The 19,267-nt window shown below is 37.1% G+C and overlaps 1 protein-coding gene across 1 annotated transcript in view; it reads left to right on the top strand.

The window, feature by feature from the left end:
- The window catches only part of LOC103264548 (RNA-binding motif, single-stranded-interacting protein 3-like), a 234,384-nt gene extending 215,117 nt beyond the window's left edge, over nucleotides 1-19,267 (top strand). The window contains exon 3 of the mRNA XM_021714567.1: nucleotides 19,063-19,267. Coding sequence (XP_021570242.1) covers nucleotides 19,063-19,267 — 205 coding nt within the window. The remainder of the gene's footprint in view (nucleotides 1-19,062) is intronic.

Raw genomic sequence — 19,267 nt, forward strand, 5'->3', positions numbered from 1 at the left:
CTTTCCAGATAATGTCATTTTTTCAGTTGCTATTTGTGTCTGTATTATATTCAAAGACAAATACACACACACATATACACAGTCAAGATTCTCCCTTAAAGTGTGTTGAACTATAGAGAGATGGTGGGACATAACATCACAAGCATTTGTAAGTAGCCCAGAGGCATACCTTGAAACTGTCTAATTTAGATTTGTCCATCAAGTTTCATTAATGCATTATTTATTAATCTGTAAAACCTAGGGATCTTACAAACAATGATAATGTTTAACCCATAGTTTGGGAAATATTAAAGAAGAAGGCAACATTGAGCATTGACAAGGTTGTAAGAAACTGTTAGTCTGCTGGTAAGACAGTCACTTTGGGGAACATGTGTTCTGTATGCTTTAGCAATCTCACTCCTGGATATATATCCTTGTAAAACTTTTTGCAGATTTTTTTTTTTACCAGAAAATAAATAAGAGAATGTTAGTACCACCATTTTTCTTTTAATTTTAATTTTAATTTTTTTTGAGTTGGAGTCTCACTCAGTCGCCTAGACTGGAGTGCGGTGGCCGCTCCCGGCCACCACAGCCTCGACCTGCTGGGCTCTGGAGATCCTTCCGCCTCAGCCTTCCAAGTAGCTGGAACTACAGGCGCACGCTACCATGCCTGGCTAATTTTTAAAATTTATTGTAAAAACGAGGTCTCGCCAAGCTGCCCGGGTGGGTCTTGAACCTGCGGGCTCAGGCAATCCACTCACCTTGGTCTCCCAAAGTGCTGGTATTATAGGCTGAGCCATCGAACCAGCCAATACCAGCAATTTTTAAGATGGCAAAAATAAAGAGGGAAAGGTGTTTGGATAAAACTAAGTGAATATAGATGGAAGATATGCTAAATAAATTCTGAATTATTGGTTTAATGGACCTCTATAACCCAATGAAAATAACAGAATCACAGTCCCTTGCACTATCACGGTTGAATTCGTGATTTAAAATGTTAAGTTAAAAGACAAGTTGCAGTAAAATATATAAACTATGGTTCATTTAAATAAAGTGCTAACATGGGCTAAAGAGAGCAATATATACACATATGTGTAATACACATATGATAAGACAATAGGAAAAAATGAGGGATATTTTGTTATAGAATATGAGAACATGGAAAAGATATCTACGGGGAAAGTCGAGCAGATAGAGTTAGACAAAGGCAAGCAAGATATTTTACGACTACAACAACCATGAATTTCTTAAGCTCTGTGGTGCGTGTTCATTTTTAATTTTTTAGTGTCTCTTACATATGTTATAAATAATCATTCACATATTCAAATTCATGTATATAGAAGTATTTATTCATATGCTTATATACTTTTATGTGATTATTATATAACAAATAATATAAAACTATTGCATAATATAATTCAATACATACTTAAAATATATAATGGCATAATACATATTGTGATAGTATTTAATTTGAACTACAATAATTAAATATACTGATATAGTAAATTATAACACAAATAAAACAAGATAGTATTTGGATATAAATCCACAAAAATTTTTAGAAAATCCATGACTAATCCCAAACCTTCACCTTTTGATTTAAAAGGTAAACAATGCACTCTCTAAGTTTTGTGAACATGTTTGTTTTAAAATTGCAATTTGACAGTAAATACTTTAAAATACCCAGCAGTCATCTAACATGAAATTGAACTTCTGTAGTTTCAAGCATTCTTTATTTGAAGTCATGTTACTTCTTATGTGTAGTAGATGAATTCTTTCAGTGTATTAACAACTTAAAATAGTGATATTGGTTATTAAAACTAGAATAAATCTAGTCTCTTAGTGAGCCTATGAAGAGAACATAGGAGAGGCTTTTCTGTAAGCTAACATACACAGAAGCATGCACACACACACACAAACACACACGCAGAGCTCTATGCTTTCTGATGTCATTTTTATTGAAAAACATGTGACTTCCAGAAGAAACAATAAATGTTAGCTCAAAAGATACTTATGGCAATACTAATTATAAAATAACCAGTAGGCATGTACATTGATAGGAATTATTCTTTTGAAGTTTCTTGGTATGCTAATATGCCCTGGAATGATGATATTCTTGAAACAAAAAAGGGCAGTAGAAATTAATTCAATAAGTTGTCACCTGTATATTCTTGAGCACATTCTTTGGTATTTAGTAAGTAGTCACCATCAACCAATCATTCAATTAACAAACAAATCAATCAGTTTAATCCGTAATGATGATAACAGCAATGATTCCTTTGCCCATGTGTAAATTATAAACCACCCAGTAAGGCTCATTGCTTACTTAGTGCCTGCTTGCTTATCCTGTTAAAATTTTCTAACAGAACTGTCAGATTTTTATATTAACTACTTTGCTTTTTGGCATTGCTTAAACGTAAAAGTCATGTAGAAAGCAATTAAAAGTGCTAGTACTAGATGCAAAATTATTTATGTAGTATGATTACAACTGTGTGAAACATACAAATAAGAAAAACCATATGTAAAAAAAATAAAGAATAAAGCAAGTCTTTGTGTGATAAAATTATGAATAATTTTTATACTTCTGTCTTTTCTACATTTTCTAAGTCTGATTTTATGTGTTATACTCCCTCTATGTTGGAAAAAAATAATCAATTTACAACATCAATCCTTAAGTGAGGAGTGAACCGAAAACTGTTAAGAGAATTTCAGTTTTATGGGCATGAAATGCAGCTTTTCATTACATTTATTGTCAAGGAAAGAGGAACTAATTATGTTCCCATTGCCTATGACAAGTACATGCCATCTAAATATATCAGCTTTTACTTTGGTTTAAGCATGGTTAACATTAAGTGAACAAGAGGCCATCTCCTGAACAGAATATATTACACTTTGCTGGTAGGTGAATTCCATGGTATAACACACACGTGTAACCATAGCACAATGGAACTCATGATAATCCAATTGAGAAAAATCATGCAGCTTCCAAGGGCACCCAGCTGGCAGTGGAATCAGGCTTACTTACAAGAAATAAATATATGCATGGGCACATTGGGCATATACTCCTCACTTCTTAAAACTACTATTTTCAATGCTGTAATTAATTTTATATTATTCTTTTTTTCTTGATTACTATCCTTTGATAAGACTACATGTCTTTTTACACAATAAAATCCAATATGTTGGCTGGAAATTTAATCTCATCTCTAGTTTGTACTTTGTTTTCTCCTTAGTCTGTATCAAATGATACTAAATTAAAGATTTTAGAGACTTTTCAACATAACTCAATAAAATTTCCTGGAAAAAGAATGAATGAAAAACATTTCTTATTTCTCTGTGTCCATGTGGCTCATTTTCACTCGAAGATATTGTTAACTTCTGCCACCAATGCTATTATTTTCTGCACGTGTTTATTGAAACGTACCAGATAGACAGAAAACTGTACCAATCATAAGTGTGCAGCTTGTTGCATTTTCACAAACAGAGCATACCCATGTAACCAGCAGCCAAATCATGAAACTGACCAGGACCAGCATAGCAAAAACCCTTCATGCCTCTTCTAATTTTTGACCACTTTCAAGGATCATCACTACCTGACTTCTAATACACCAATTCACGTAAATAAAATTATATACTGTATATGCCCATCAGGTATCTTGCTTCGCATTGAGAGGCATTCACGTTGTTGCTTGTAGTTCTGGCTTGTCATTGTCATAATGGTATGATAACCCACTGTTTGAATAAACTAAATATATTTACCTACTCTATTATTAATGAGCATTTGAGTAGTTTCCAGTTTTAGGCTGCTGATGAATATTCTTATATTTGTAAACAGTGTGTTTAGTACAAGGCAAAGAAACACAGATTCCCTAGTAAATTTATATGTTGTGGGTCTAACAAAATTTTTTTTAAATTACAAGTTTAAGTTTTCTTTTAAACTGATTATTTATATAGGTTTAACATCCTTATCATTGCCTATTTAACAACTTTATCAAACACCTGTTTTGTGCTATGTTCTGTGTAACAACTTGGCAATATACACAAAAAAGGCACAATTTGTATTTTCAAGCAACTTTCAATAGTAAATCTATGTTTACTTATAGTGGAGAGCGTCATGGCTGGGTGTCATGGGACAGAAAGAAGTGCCTAATTCAGCTAACAGAAAGATAGAGTTGAAGTATTTCCTGAAAAGGCAATCAAACTGATATTAGACAAAGGAAGTTGTGACTTGAGAGGCAGGAGGAAAGGAAGAAAATTTTGGGCTGATGGAATTGCACTCTAGTAGAGAACATTCTAGAAACTTTGTATAATCAAGCTTGATTGTTTTTAGGGTTTCACGTTGGATAGTGATGGGAATAAAAACCAGAAAGAAAGAGAAACTGAACTTAGTATTTCCCCCGACTGATGCAGTATAAATAATATAAAGCTTTGTGAAGGGCCAAAGTACTATTAAAACATAAAAAGATTCTTGGATAGTTCACTGAGATGATATTGCAACCCAGCTGAGCAAAGTGATACAGATGATAATGAAGAGTTTATTATGGTGTAAATAGTTTCTGTAATGGACTCTTAAGGCATAATTAAATACCAAAATGAAGAAAAATAATCAAGCACAATGCATTTGTCAGTCAGTGATTAGCTTTAATAAATTTCTTCTTTTTTTATTCGCACAACAGTTGAAAGCAGCTGGCCTTATCTTTCCTGGAGAAATATTACCAAATTATCAAATATTTATTGTATTTCTTTTCTTTTCTTTTCCCTCCGTCCCTCCGTCCCTCCCTCCGTCCCTCCCTCCTTTCCTTCCTTCCTTCCTTCCTTCCTTCTTTCCTTCCTTCCTTCCTTCCTTCCTTCCTTCCTTCCTTCCTTCCTTCCTTCCTTCCTCGGAGTCTTATTCTGTTGCCCAGGCTGAAGAGCAGTGGCATGCTCATGGCTACTCAGCCTCCATCTGCTGGACTTAGGCAATTTTTCTGCTTCAACCTTCTAAGTATCTGGAACCATAGGTGTGCACCACCATGCCTAGCTTTTTAGAAATTATTATTATAGAGATGAGGTCTCTCTATTTTGCCCGGGCTGGTCTCGAACTCCTGGGTTCAGGCAATCTTCTCACCTCTGCTTCCCAAATTGCTTACAGGTGTGAGCCATCATACCCATCTGTTGTATTTCTTCTAAGTGTAAATACTCTTTGCACCATAAACATGTATAAATCATGGGGCCTTCCCTTAAATATGATGGGATAGGATATGCGCTTAAATACAAAGATGCATAGTCATAGATGTTTCTAAAAAGCATGAAAATAGGGCTTTGTATTATGGGAGTGCAAGTATTGCATCCGGTTAGAGCACCGTGCAGGGACATGCAGTGGAAGTTAGAGAAATATTTTACAGCTTATTAAATAAGAGCTGACCTGGGAAAAATAATCCATAAGAAGATATTATATTCCTCCTGGCATGTGAGAAGCAGTTGAATTTTTCTTGCATTTTTCCCTTTTGTCCGTGACCCTTTTCAGTGACACAGACTTTAAAGTGTCATAGGTGTGTTCTTTGTCCTGTAAAACACCCCTGCCCACTCCAAGGAATGAAAGGAATTCACTGGGGTGGGGTGGTAGATGTGTACACCTGCAATCAAGGGAAGGATTAAGACAAATAAATGAACCAGAACACCAATACTTGGAGACAGCACGATATAAATTTTGTGGTCTACTCTTTTCTCGATTATGTTTTAAAGAATCTGGTTATCACATAAGCTTGAATTTTCTGACCATTAGGCAATAGAAAAATTGTGCATCACCCTCAGCAATGACTGTTTTTGAATAACTACTATCATTGAACTAGAATACTTAACATGTACTCATTTAAGTTTTCTTACCTACCCAGTGAAGTAGTTACATATATTTTATGTACAGTTTTAAAAGTTATATGGATAATACAGAGTCGATAAAGGCAACAATTTTTGCATAGGTAACTGGACTATACCATTGATTTATATGATGATGAATTATTTGAATATACAGTGGACAATGGACTTCCTGATATAGTCCCAAAAGGATTGATTGTTGGAGGGTAACACAGAACAGCTTTATCTAATATTTTTCTCAAAATTTAATACAGTGATTCATTTGTTGACAAAAAAGGCTGTGTTCTCTTCCATGTAAGCACTTTGTTTTATATGTTTTTGGAATTAAATTAAACCTGGGCTTGACTTTATCTTTTCTGCTATTTGTATGTATGTAATTTTTTAGAAAACAAAAATTACCTTCATGGAACTACTTCTTTCTGTGTTATATGACTTTGTGCATTTTGTCCCCTGGGAGCTCTTAGATGAAGCAGTTGTATTTGTGTATTACTTAACCACAGAAGTATATGTTTAAATATTATGAAATTCAGAGAGATTCCAAAGACAGTTCAAGACTGTCATTCATTTACAGAAAAATCTCCCTGAGAAATACTTCATTGAGTCCTTTACATTAGACACTTATTCAGCAATAGTAAAAACTGGGTATCTGTTTAAATGCTTTCAGCACCTGCTATACGACCTGAAATGTCTCTGTTAGCATTCAACTTCATTTCTTTCTTGAGTGTCCTTGCAGTTTTAAAATAACACGAATCTGTGAAACATTTTAGAATGAAGATTTTAAAACTTTTTTTAAAAATTTTGACCCTTGATCGATATTATAGCTCACTTTCTTTTTTTTTTTTTTTTTTTGAGTTGGAGTCTCACTCTGTCGCCCAGACTGGAGTGCAGTGGCCGCTCCCGGCCACCGCAGCCTCGACCCACTGGACTCCGGCAATCCTTCCGCCTCAGCCTTCCGAGTAGCCAGAATGACAGGCGCGTGCTACCATGCCCGGCTGATTTTTTGATTTATTGTAGAGATGAGGTCTCGCTGTCCAGGCGGGTCTCAAACCCGCGGGCTCAGGCAATCCACTCACCTCAGCCTCCCAAAGGCACGGGATTACAGGCTGAGCCACCGAGCCCGGCTATAGCTCACTTTCTTTTTGGATGAAATGGAGTGAATGTGTTCCATATAGGAAACAAAAAAAAAATGTATCATTATCAGTGGGATATGCACTTTGCTATTTTGCAAGGTGGGAGGCATGCTACCGTACCTAGATATACCAGATTGTCATTGCCATCTAAATACTACGTCTCATGTTAGGAATATGATATATAGTATCCACTCATTTATTCATTCATTCAATGAACATTTTGTGAGCCCTGTACATAAGGCCAGGGATATAATAAAAAATAAGGTATATGTTCTATCCTTGAAGAACTCATCCTCACTATTAGGATAAGAAAATATATAATACAGTGCAATACAAGGCAGTAACAATAAAAGATCGCATTTTATCATTGATACGATGCATTGGCCAATGTAATCCTTAATAGTAAAGATATTCCCGGTGTCCTGTTGGATTAAAACTAGAAGAGAAATGAGCTGCTTGGGGATTAGAGAAAAGGTATCAGAGAAGTGTGAGTTGAGCTGGGATGAGGAGCATGAAGGTGGCGACAAAAACCCTTACAGAGGAAGTTAGAATGAAGCTAAGTGACCCATGCCAGGTTGGGAGCTGCCACCTTCATTAGTAACATAAAACTTTTTTGAGAACTTAATGTGAGCTTTGGAACTGTGCTGACAGATGAAGTAAAAACCAATTGTCTTAATTCATTCAAACTGCTTGGCAAAGTGCTACAAACTGGGTGGTTTATAAACAACAGGAATTTATTTTTTACAGTCTGATGCTGGGAAGTTCAAGGTCAAGACACTGGCAGATACGGTGTCTAGTGAGGGCCCCTCTCTGGTTCCTAGATGGTGCCCTCTGTCTGTGTCCTCAGATGGTACAACTGGCAAGACAGCTCTTTGGGGCCTCTTTTATAAGGGTTCTAATTAAGTTCTTGAAGGTTCTACCCTCCTGACCAATCACATCTCAAAGGCCCCATCTCCTCATACCATCACGTTGGCAATTGGGTTTCAGTATATGAATTTGGGGACGATACAAACATTCACACCATTGCACTGAAATGTGCTATAAATAGCTGAATTCCACTCCACTGAAATATGGCTCTGAAAGTGGTTACATATGTTGCAGATTTAGTGGAGTTTTCTCTTAAATTCTACCGAGACTGTGGATGTTGTCAGGATTTTCAGATCACATTTGATGTCTTCTCCAAATAGTAAATGTAAACTGTGCTGTGAAGCTGTGGTTTTCATTATATATTCAGTTGATGCTAGATACCCAGTGGTACTAGAATGTGCTACATGTTGTGAAACCAATAGCTTCTGTAAGCAATATGTTTCTTTAGAAGTGAATTCTAACAATTAGTGGTGAATGTGCAGATATACTATTTCCAAAGAATGTTGGTAATTTGTATGCCTTTTAGGGGACTAATGATATCTAAAATTTGCAAAAACTTACAAATGATTCTGTGATCTCTTGCTTGGCCAGCGGACTGACATTTATCTGAGCTTGTTCACTATATGTAGGGACAGTGTGAAATCAAAGAAACAATAGAGTTTTTGCAGCCAAATGGACCTGAATTTGAATCTAAGCAACGTAACTTAAGAACTGTGTGAACTTGGGCAAGTACTTTGATATAATTAACTTTAATGTTTTCATTTTTTTAAAAAATGAGAATAATAACTTCAACTCCTTAGGTAGTTATGAGAATTTGAAGTAAAATGACGAATGCAATCTGTCACATAGCAGGTGCTCAATTAAGGCATGGGCATTATATATGTGTTTACATGTAGTACGATTATTCGTGGGTATTCTTGATATGGAAAAAGTGATCAGGTCCACAAAAATTACAGACATATCAAAAAGATTTTCATGGAGGTTTATTAAGCATCAAACTCTATACTGGATATTTTGGGAGTTATCGGAGGAGCATAAAATGTTAACTGGACCCCTTAAAAATGAAAGTCTGGCAAAAGAGATACTCTCATGGGAAATAAACAATATCCTAAAATCATAATAAATAAACACATAAATGAAATACTAGGTGACTTAGGCTGTGAACACAGAAACTTTAGATTTGAGAGAAATAATGGGTGGTCAAGGAAGTTCGAACATGCAGTTTAGCTTTGAAATACCTATATTATTTACATGGGACTGGAAGACAACACTTCCAAGGTCACAAATTAGCAGTCTTCAGGCTCAGTGTACTTAAAAAATCTTTTATTTGGCCTTCACATTGTTTTATAAAATCTCTGAGCTAACTTGAAGTAACCGGGAAACTGCCTGAAAATTAAGATTTCTTTATAAAAACTCAGAAGGCCTGGCAAAGCTAGGATTATATTTATGTATGGGAATAATAGCTAAACTAATAGGCATTATTCAGCTGGGACTTGATTTGGGTCATCACAGTCTCCATCCCGTACCTATTTCACTACCTGATTGCCTTCTGTCCTAGAAATGTTTTCAGAAAAGGCCGTATAGAGAAGATGGTAAATTTAGCTTTGCTGTGTCATTTGAGACGACCATTCAACATCCAAGGAGGAACATCTGAAAACTCTAGCTGGAGATTCAGGATTGAAGTTTGAGGATGAAGACGGATCTAGAAAAGGACATATGAGAGTGAAACAAAGAAATGGGAATGCAGAGCATGGTAGTGAAGAAGATTCTACTACACCGGTTCTCGTAGTGTGGTGCTGAGATCAGCTCTTGTGCTCCCTTCCAGACAAACTGAATCAGAAATTCTAAGATTGGGGTCCCAGGGATATAAGAGGCCATCCAGCTGATTCTGATACATGCTAAATTTTGAGAATTATCAGTCTAATCGATATTGTAGCATCAAAACTCAAGTAGACCGAAGATGAAGCTTGATATACACACAGTTTTCAGAGCTTGGAGGAGAAAAGGGCGCAAGTGATGAAGATAAAGTAAGTGTCTGAGAGGAAATAAAAGACAAGAACCAGGTCACGGTAATGTGTGGAACCCAAGGGAAGAATGTTCCAAGAGGAAAGTATGCAGGAGGTCAAACGGTGGCGAGAAGTCAAGGCTGATGCTGACTGGTTATTTTGCTTATTAAAAAGTTACTGGTTACTTTTCAAAGTGTTGTCCCAATAGACAGAAGCAGGAGGGAAGTAGAAACTGGATAATGGAAAGAAAGGAGTAGCATGAGTAGAGCAACCATTCAAGAAAAGTCTGGCAGTGAGTGAAAGGAAGGTGACCTTATGAGAGCCAGTGTATGGAAAGGAAAAATTTATAAATGTTAAAGGACAGGCAGAGGAGAAAGAGCACTAGCACTGGATGGGACAAAGTCCATGTTTCAGAAAAATAGAGATGCTAAAGAGGGGAACAGGGAAAAGACATCACAGGGAGGAATAGTTAATTGAGAAAAGGAGAAGCAGTGGCTTTCTTTTTGAGCTAGGAGGAGGGAAGGTGGCACTAGAGCCAAGACAACCTATTGAAGTCTTGGCAGAGCCTGGACTCTGGAGCCAGACTGCCTGAGGTTGGATCCAGCTTTTGCTACTTTGTCATGTGACCTTGGGAAAGTTGCTTACCCCGTTGCTGCCTCAGTGTGGTCTTCTGTAAAATGTAGCTAGAGACAGTGCCTACCTCAGAGGGTTGCTGTGATGATTCACATGAATTGAAAACGGCAAGAACTTAAAAGAGAGGCTGGCCCACAGAAAGTGCTACAAAAGTGGGTGCCTGCTAAATAAACATATTGGGATGGAGATAGTAGAGGCTTTAAAGGTGAGGCTTGTGAACTCCTGAGAGACATTTAAAACCTCCAAAATCTAAAAGTCACTTAGAGAAGACCTTGGGAATTGATACTATATCACTAGGCTATGATAGACAAAAACAGCCAGGGTTAGGCTCTAAAAGACAAAATGGTGGGTACTCTTCACAGTCAACTGTGTAAGAATAAATGAGGGGTTGACAGCAGTGAGAACCAAGAAATGCCAAGTTCAAGATGTGGTTGGCCAGACACAATGACTTTTTTGGCTGATGGCCAGGAAAGGAGAAAATAGAATCAGAGTAGGTCACAGGGTACCAGAGTAGAGCGATGGTGGAAATGTTAGAAAGCACAAACATAGAAATTATTGGAGCCAGGCTTGGTGGCTCAGCCTGTAATCCCACGCCTTTGGGAGGCTGAGGTGAGTGGATTGCCTGAGCCCACGGGTTCGAGACCCACCTGGGCAGCGAGACCTCATCTCTACAATAAATCAAAAAATCAACTGGGCGTGGGAGCGCATGCCTATAATTCTGGCTACTTGGAAGGCTGAGGCAAAAGGATCGCCAGAGCCCAGCAGGCCGAGGCTGCGGTGGCCGGGAGCGGCCACTGCACTCCAGTCTGGGTGACAGAGTGAGACTCCAACTCAAAGAAAAAAAGAAAAACAGAAATTAGTGGAGATAGTATCAAAGCAGCTGAAGCTGGAGAACAAGCTGAGCAAATAGTTAGGTATGGTCAGAAGGAACCTGAGTGAGTGAGGAAGAAACTGAGTTGACTTGGAGTATAAAAGGGAAACCTTCATGGGCCTGAAACGTATACTTCCTCCAAGGGCCCCTGGAAACATTGAAACAGGCCCTGCTAGCTCTATTGAATGGTCAAGGGATACCAATTTTTTGGTGAATTGTGTTAATTTTATTTATTTATCTTTAGTTTAATAGCTTTAGGGGTATGAATGGTTTTTGCCTACATGGCTGCTCGGTTTAGTACTCAAGTCTGGGCTTTAAGTGCACCCACCACCCCTGCCTATGCGCATTGTACATGATATGTGAGTCTTTTCACCCCTCTCCTCTTTCCCACTACCCTCTTCTGAGTCTCCAGGGTCCATTACTATTATGCCTTGGCAAACTCTTCGTTTAGTTCCCATTTATAAGAAAACTTGTGGTATTTGATTTTCCATTCCTGTGTTACTTCACTTAGGATGATGATCTCCAATTCCATTCAAGTTGCTGCAAAAGACATTATTTCAATCTTTTTTATGGCTAAGTAGTATCCGATGGTATATATGTACCACATTTTCATTATCTGCAGATCAATTGATGGGCATTTAGGTAATTGTGAATTGTGCTGCAATAAACATATGAGTGCAGGATTTTTGTTTTTGTGTTTTTTTTTGTATAATGACCTCTGTTCCTTTGAGTAAATAGCAAGGAGGGGTTTGCTGGAACAAATGGTAGATCTCCTTCCAGTTCTTTGAGAAATCTGTATGTGAGTTATCATTTTATATTATGCAGGAAATACACAGATAATAAGGCAGAATTTAGTAATAAAATGGAAGCCATTTCAACATGTCACACATTGTGCTCTGGGTTTTAACACACACGATTTCATTTTTATAGCTACTATTAAAAAAAAGAATTAATAATCATATTATACAGATCAAGAAATAGGTGCTGGGGGGCTGAGTAATTTGTCCCCGGTCACATGGATAGTAGAGCTCAGATTCAAGTCTATATTAATTGATTCTAAAGCATATTCTCTTTCCACATCAGTGGACCAAATATTAAAGAATCTTATACATGCTGAAATGTGGCGGAATCAGTGGTAGAAAGTACCTAGATGGATGTGATTTCTGACCCTGTTTGCATGGAAATCCCTTTCTCACAAACTTTTGCTGATAGAAGGCTACACACTATATAACTATATCACCCAAGAATGTAACCGAAAGTATAATCCAAGAGTTACTGAGCACTAACAACTTTGTGATTTTCTTTTGTTTTTAGAATTTGAACATATGCATGTTGGGTCTGTTTCTTTTTGTTTACATCAATTTCTAATCAAACAGCCAGTAAAGGCATCAGTCATTCACCATTATCTGCCTGCCAGTTTTCTCACTAGATTAACTCTGTCATCCAATCAAACTACTAATCAATCACTAGTTATTTTAGGTGACAGAAGAGAGTTACATAGACATTGCCCATATTTTCTTTGGTTTGTTTCTAGAAGATATTCGACAAAGAATATCAAAGCAACTATACTTGGGCTGTAAATTTTTACTATATATAGGCTAAATGAAAAATATTATTATGCAAAAACTTGGAAAAATGTATAGTGTGACTTTTTAAACATAGAATATTATTTAAACAAAAAAGATGTTGCTCAGTTTTGAAAGTTCTTCTTGTCTGTAAAATGGTCCCTTAGTCTCTGAAGTTTTGCAAATAACAAATCATGTGCTTTGCTGTTGTGTGTTAGTCTTTCGGAGCAGTGGTTCTCAAAGCCTCATCAGCCTCCCCTGGGATATTGTTAGAAATGCAAGTCTCCCAACCTGCCTCATACCTACTGAATCAGAATTTCTGGGTGTGTGGCCCAGCATTCCGTGTTAACAAGGCTGTCAATAGATTCTGGAGTGCATTAAAGTTTGAGAATCATTTTCGTAGAGTATGTCAAAGTTTAAATGAAGCATTATAGCTCCAGGATTCTCATGAACTTATTTGTAGCATGAAAATAGTAATTTGCTAAACTGCAATACACTGACCAAGATGCAAGTTTTTGAAGAATTATATTTTTCATCTCTGAGAGTTATACAAATTATTTCTGATCATCATAGTGTTGCCACTTCTTCAAACATTCCCTCTTCTAAAAACTTTTCTTCAATTCTCTCAGCTAGACACTCTATTTTGTGTTCTTTCTAAGATATTAGCCCCAATCCTATATTAATAAGAGGCATTTTGGTTTGTACCATAGACTTGTGAAAGTTACTTGGTGTGAATCCATGATTTAAGAGTCTGACTGTCAGTGGGGGAAAGAAAGAATGCCCAGACTTAAGACCAAGAACCAGATTTGGGATTATTTGTTGTCGACTCTCTTTGACACTGTGATACTTCTTAGCTTCTGTTCTCATACTCAAGTGTTACGATAAGAATGAGCTTGGAGCTCGTACATGAGGATTTGGAAGGGCCAAGTGCAGACTTATTGAGCAAAGCATTTGAAAAAGAAGCACTGGTCACCAAATTCTGTCACCATTCCCTTGTTTTCCAAAACTCACCAGGTATTAGCTTGTTAGAGCTGCCATAACAAGGCACTCCAGACTGTGTGGCTTAATATAAATTTATCTTCTCACAGTTCGAGTTGGAAGTATGAGACCAAGTGTTTCTGAGGCCTTGTATTTTGGTTTGTAGATGGTCATCTTCTCCTCATGACTTCACATGGACTTCCCTTTTAGCCAATCTCCTCTTATAGTGACAATAGTCGTATAGGAGTAGGCCACACCCATATAGCCTCATTTTACCTCGTTAAATTCCCCAGCTCTGAATGCAGTCACATTCTAAGGTAGTGGGGATTATCATTTCAACATATTAATTTCAGGGGCACACAATTCAGCCCATAACAGTTATGCATGACTTTGACCACACATTTGTAGGCTGAACTTTTTAATGTTTCAGAATATTGATGGACTGTGGACTTGTAGGTGAAACTGATGTATTCCATTAGAGAGATAGCCCCGCCGGATTCCAACTGGGTCCCTAAAGCTACAGATATGGTCCATTAACGTTCCCAAATGCCAAAGAATGAATGAACCATCTAGAGGTAGGCAAACAACCACATTTGCTAAAAGGATAATATTTCATCCATTAAATAAATGTGATACCTTTTTCTAGTCTGGTATCAATATAGAAGGCATGTGAAAAATGAGTTAGCTGAGAGTTAATTGACTACGGAGACTCTATTTTCAGTCTCTGCCTGTATTTTCTGAGTTAATATACACAGTAGGTGATTCAGCAAAAGGGTTTTAAAATAAATTCTTTATTGAAAGTTCCCACCAATTTGATGTCTTCATAATTCATGAAAAGTAGGCCCATAATAACTCTAATTTCTCTTCAATTTAGAAAATAGAAGATGCCATTGGTTTAAACTAGGCTTGTATGTAGAATAATCATGTATAAACAAATATAGTTTGACTCGGATGCTATTTAAGAATAAGAATAAATGCCAGAAAAGAACTAGTTATTTCTTTAAAAAAAAATTGGATGTATAACTTGCATTGACAAGTGAGGGTGAAAATTTCTTCGAGTCAATAGATAGCATATGAATTCATAAAATTCAGTTATGAACACTCAAAAGTAAAATAAGTAGGTAGATATTGTCAAATAGCTTCTCTTGGCTGGGTGTGGTGGCTCACGCCTGTAATCCCAGAACTTTAAGAGGCTGAAGCAAGAGAATCGCTTGAGCCCAGGAGTTGGAGACCTGCCTAGGTCACACAGCGAGACTTCATCTCTACAAAAATAAAAAAAAATTATCTGGGCATGGTGACATGGAAATGTAGTCCCAGCTAGTCGGGAAGCTGAGTTAGGAGGATAGCCTGAGCCCAGAAGATTGAGGCTGTGGTGACCCGTGATTCTGCTGTTGCCCTCCACCCTAAGTGACAGACTAAGAACCCAACTCAAAAACGGAAAACAAAATAGTTGCTCTTTTAAAGTGCACTTTTAGAATATAAAGAAAAGAATGTTTGAGACCTGGCTATATTTGGAGCATATAGGAGCACTCAGGATAGTTGAGGAATACATAGATATGATATGGAGTTGTATTTTATTTATGACAAAAAGCATCCTAGTTGTGTTGTATAAGGGGCTTCTCACATTGGCTAGAGAAAGCCCACTTGGAAAGAATTAGAATGCAAAGTATATTTACTGCCATTTATTTGTTTCTCCCAAGAAGTTCAAACCCTCAAGGAAGTAGACTGTGGATAGTATTTTATCTCCTCTAGCTGTAGGAAATAAAGGATGAAGAAGTGAATTGGATTTGTCTGAACGCTTCTGGAGCCAGGGGCATCTGGGACAAGAGCTCAGGTGTCTATTTTCAGGATTATTCAGCAATTTGGCCACATATTTTTCTCTGATATTAGGTTTTGTTCTCTACTCGTGAGTGGCATACTTGAAGAAAACTGTGAAGACTTAAGGTCTAAATCCAAACCCTAAGAATAGGAAGAGTAAGGAAGTGAAGTTATATACAGTTAGAAATACATTTTACCTTAGAAATCTTTATTTTTCTTCAGTGAGTAAAAAAAAAAATTTAATTTGTATATTAGTTTGTAGTTTATGAGTGTACTTTGACAAAAACACCAGGAAGAGAGATTTCATATAATTCTTCACAGATATATTATATTGGCGGATTTTGTGTTTATGGTGGTATGGGTCTTCAAGTTGGAGTCTCACTCTGTAGCCCAGGCTGGAGTGCAGTGGCATGCTCACGGTCACCACAGCCTCGACCTGCTGGGCTCAGGCATTCCTTCCACTTCAGCCTTCCAAGTAGCTGGAACTACAAGCGTGCACCACCATGCCCAGCTAATTTATTGATTTATACTATAGATGAGATCTCACAAAGTTGCTCAGGCTGGTCTCGAACCCCTGGACTCAGCTAATCCTCCTGTCTCGGCCTCCCAAAGTGCTAGAATTACATGCTTGAGCCATTGTGCCTGGCCGGTGTGGGTCTTTGAAAAACACATTTAAACTTTATTTGCCTCCATTCATTCTTGACTTTGCAGATCATGGAAAATCCAGTGCCTGTCAGGCAGAAGGTACCTCTGTGTCATAGTGAGAGTTCAGACATGAACTATGGCCCATTAACCAGTGGCCCATTAAGTACCTTCTCTCATTGTTTAAAGCATATTCTAACTTCACAAAATAAATGTTAATGCAGAATGTTGTAACTGAGTCAAGAAGTGGAATTTTTATAACTCCAGTCAGAGCCGAGGTTGTGTCCAGTACTCTGAATTGTGTCCCATTGTTTTGCGATTCTTACAATCGGCAAGTCTTGCCTAGAGTGTACTTCAGAAGAGGCAAGTCAAGAAATAGCAGTTTGCTTTTGTGGTGTGTGTGTGTCTGTGTGTGTGTGTGTGTGAGAGAGAGAGAGAGAGAGAGAGAGAGAGAGATTTTCTATTTATAGTAATATTATAATACTACTTTCTGGGAAATAAACATTATTATTATTTAGAAAAATGTTGCTTGCCAAAATAGTTTTATGGAAAGCATTTGACTTTTCTTCTTTTGCTGTAAAAGAAAAATGATAGCCATTTTTTACATATACTACATCTAATGAAGTAGAGGACATCCTTGTAATATTGATATGGTAAGACAATATGCACACCATAGGTTAACAGTCCAATTGTTAGCTATAAAACGCTCTGAGATACAGTAATTTTTAATTTCATCTTTACAAGACAGAGCTCAATTTTAATCTAGAAGGCAGGTATATAAAAATTTCAGGAGTAGCTTTAGAAACCAATTAAGAAGGATTTTTGTCTTAAGGGTTTGTATGCCTGATGTAAGATGGTTATAAATGTTCTAAATTGTTTTTCTTTCTCTATTTTTTTTTTTTTTACCTCTGAATGGTGCTTAGTATGGGGAGAAAAAGTCTCAGCAACATTTACCTTTCTTGGTCTTTTTTTTTTTTCTACTGTAGATACACATAATTTAGTAAATATTTATTTGCCTGAGTATTTCAAACCTATAAACATTACAGCTAGTTAATGGGTACAATTGTAGGTACCATGAATCATTATGTGGTGAAGAGACTATTCAAATTTGATATTATTTTACTGGTTATTTTCCCAACAGAAAAACTCTTGGGATGGAATAGATCTTAAAAGAGAGTATTTTCTGGGGAATGGAAAAAGTGGGAGTTTGGGAGTTTTTGGAGAGCATGAGTTTGTATCGTAATAGTCATGAAGCAATAGACATTTTGATGGTGCTAAGTAAAAGCATTGAACTTGTATGTATTTGTGTAAAGAGGTACAATGAAAACATAATTAGTGAAATCCCTAACATTAAAAATAACAATGTAAATTGTAAATATAAACTATTTTTTAGCAAATAACTTTACCTGCCCCACATTTCTTAGTGGAAGATTGTGACAGTCTAAATAGTTATTTTTTAAGCTGTCACTTAGAACAGAATCTTTACCCCTTCCACATCTCATCGACCTCAGAGGATGTCAAGGACTTGAGACAGTTTTATATAGCAGATAAAAAAGAGAGTGTAATTGGAAGAAGAGCTAACATTTAATGAGCACTTACTGTGTGTCAGTCATTGTCCTCAACACTTTAGGTAAACTCCATTTAACCCTCACAACAACCCTATAAGAAAGATAATACTATCCTCATTTTATATGTTATAAATATATTTATATTATTACCCATAAATAATAATCTAAATCATAATTTATATAAATATATTTATGTCTTTTTTTGAAAATTTGAGACAGGGTCTTGCTTTGTTTTCCAGGCTGGAGTGCAGTGGTTCTATCATAGCTCACTGCAACCTCCAGCTTCTGACCTCAAGGGATCCTCCTACCTCAGCCTCCCAAGTAGTTGGGACGGCAGGCATGTGTCACCACACCTGGCTAATTTTGGGGGGAATAGGTAAAGGGAGACAGGGTCTTACTATATGACCCAGACTGGTCTTGAACTCTTGGCCTCAAGTGATCCTCTCATCTTAGCCTCCCAAAGTTCTGAAATTACGTGTGTGAGCCACTCTGCCTGGCATATTTATATCATTATAGATGATGAAATGACACAAAGAGCACATGAGACTTATTTAGCCCAACAAATATACCCAGGTTGAATTGGGATTTGGGACATAGAAGTTTGGTTCCTAGTAGATTCTTTAATTACTGTATTACCCATTATTTCTGGAGCCTAATATAGTGGATTGCCAAAGACATGAAGGTTGATGGAACCAGAAGATTAGATGTATGTAGCTTCTCATTTTTACAAATGAAAGAACTGTGGCTTGGAAAATTTGGGTTAAATTGTTCAGGATTGCAATACAAGGTGAGAGTCAGAGCTGGATGCAATCCCTGTTCAGCCTGGCTCCAAGTTCCACACTTCAGTCCATAAATCCACAGGATGCCATTTACTGTGACCACAATCACATGCAATCCCCTTTTGGCCTCCTACAACAGCCAGACAGGTTTATTTTTGATGACTCAACCCAGTGCTTACATAGGGAAGCACATTCCTAAGTTATAAAGAGGAACCAGTGAAAGGAAATCATCCAGGTGTGAGATGGGAATTCAGATCTTGTTTTCTTGGTTTATCTACACTCAATTGTTTTGTGCCTTGATGTTCATTAGGGTGTTTGAAGTATCTTTATTGGGTTACAATAACATGGGTTTTTTTTCTCTCTCTTTCAGGTATGGAAAAATTGTATCTACAAAGGCAATTCTTGACAAAAACACGAATCAGTGCAAAGGTATGTGTGAGGCCATTGGTGCTCTGAGTTCTTGCCTATGCTGTTCGGTGGATAACTTCTCCATCACAGAAGTCCAAGGCACCAGCTGTGTGATGATCACAATGTACAGTATATGGCAAACCTCTTTAATAATGCCAATGCTTTGA

The sequence above is a fragment of the Carlito syrichta genome, unplaced genomic scaffold (assembly GCF_000164805.1).
Source record: "Carlito syrichta isolate Samal-C Ts95f unplaced genomic scaffold, Tarsius_syrichta-2.0.1 Scaffold305678, whole genome shotgun sequence".
Lineage (NCBI taxonomy): Eukaryota > Metazoa > Chordata > Mammalia > Primates > Tarsiidae > Carlito > Carlito syrichta.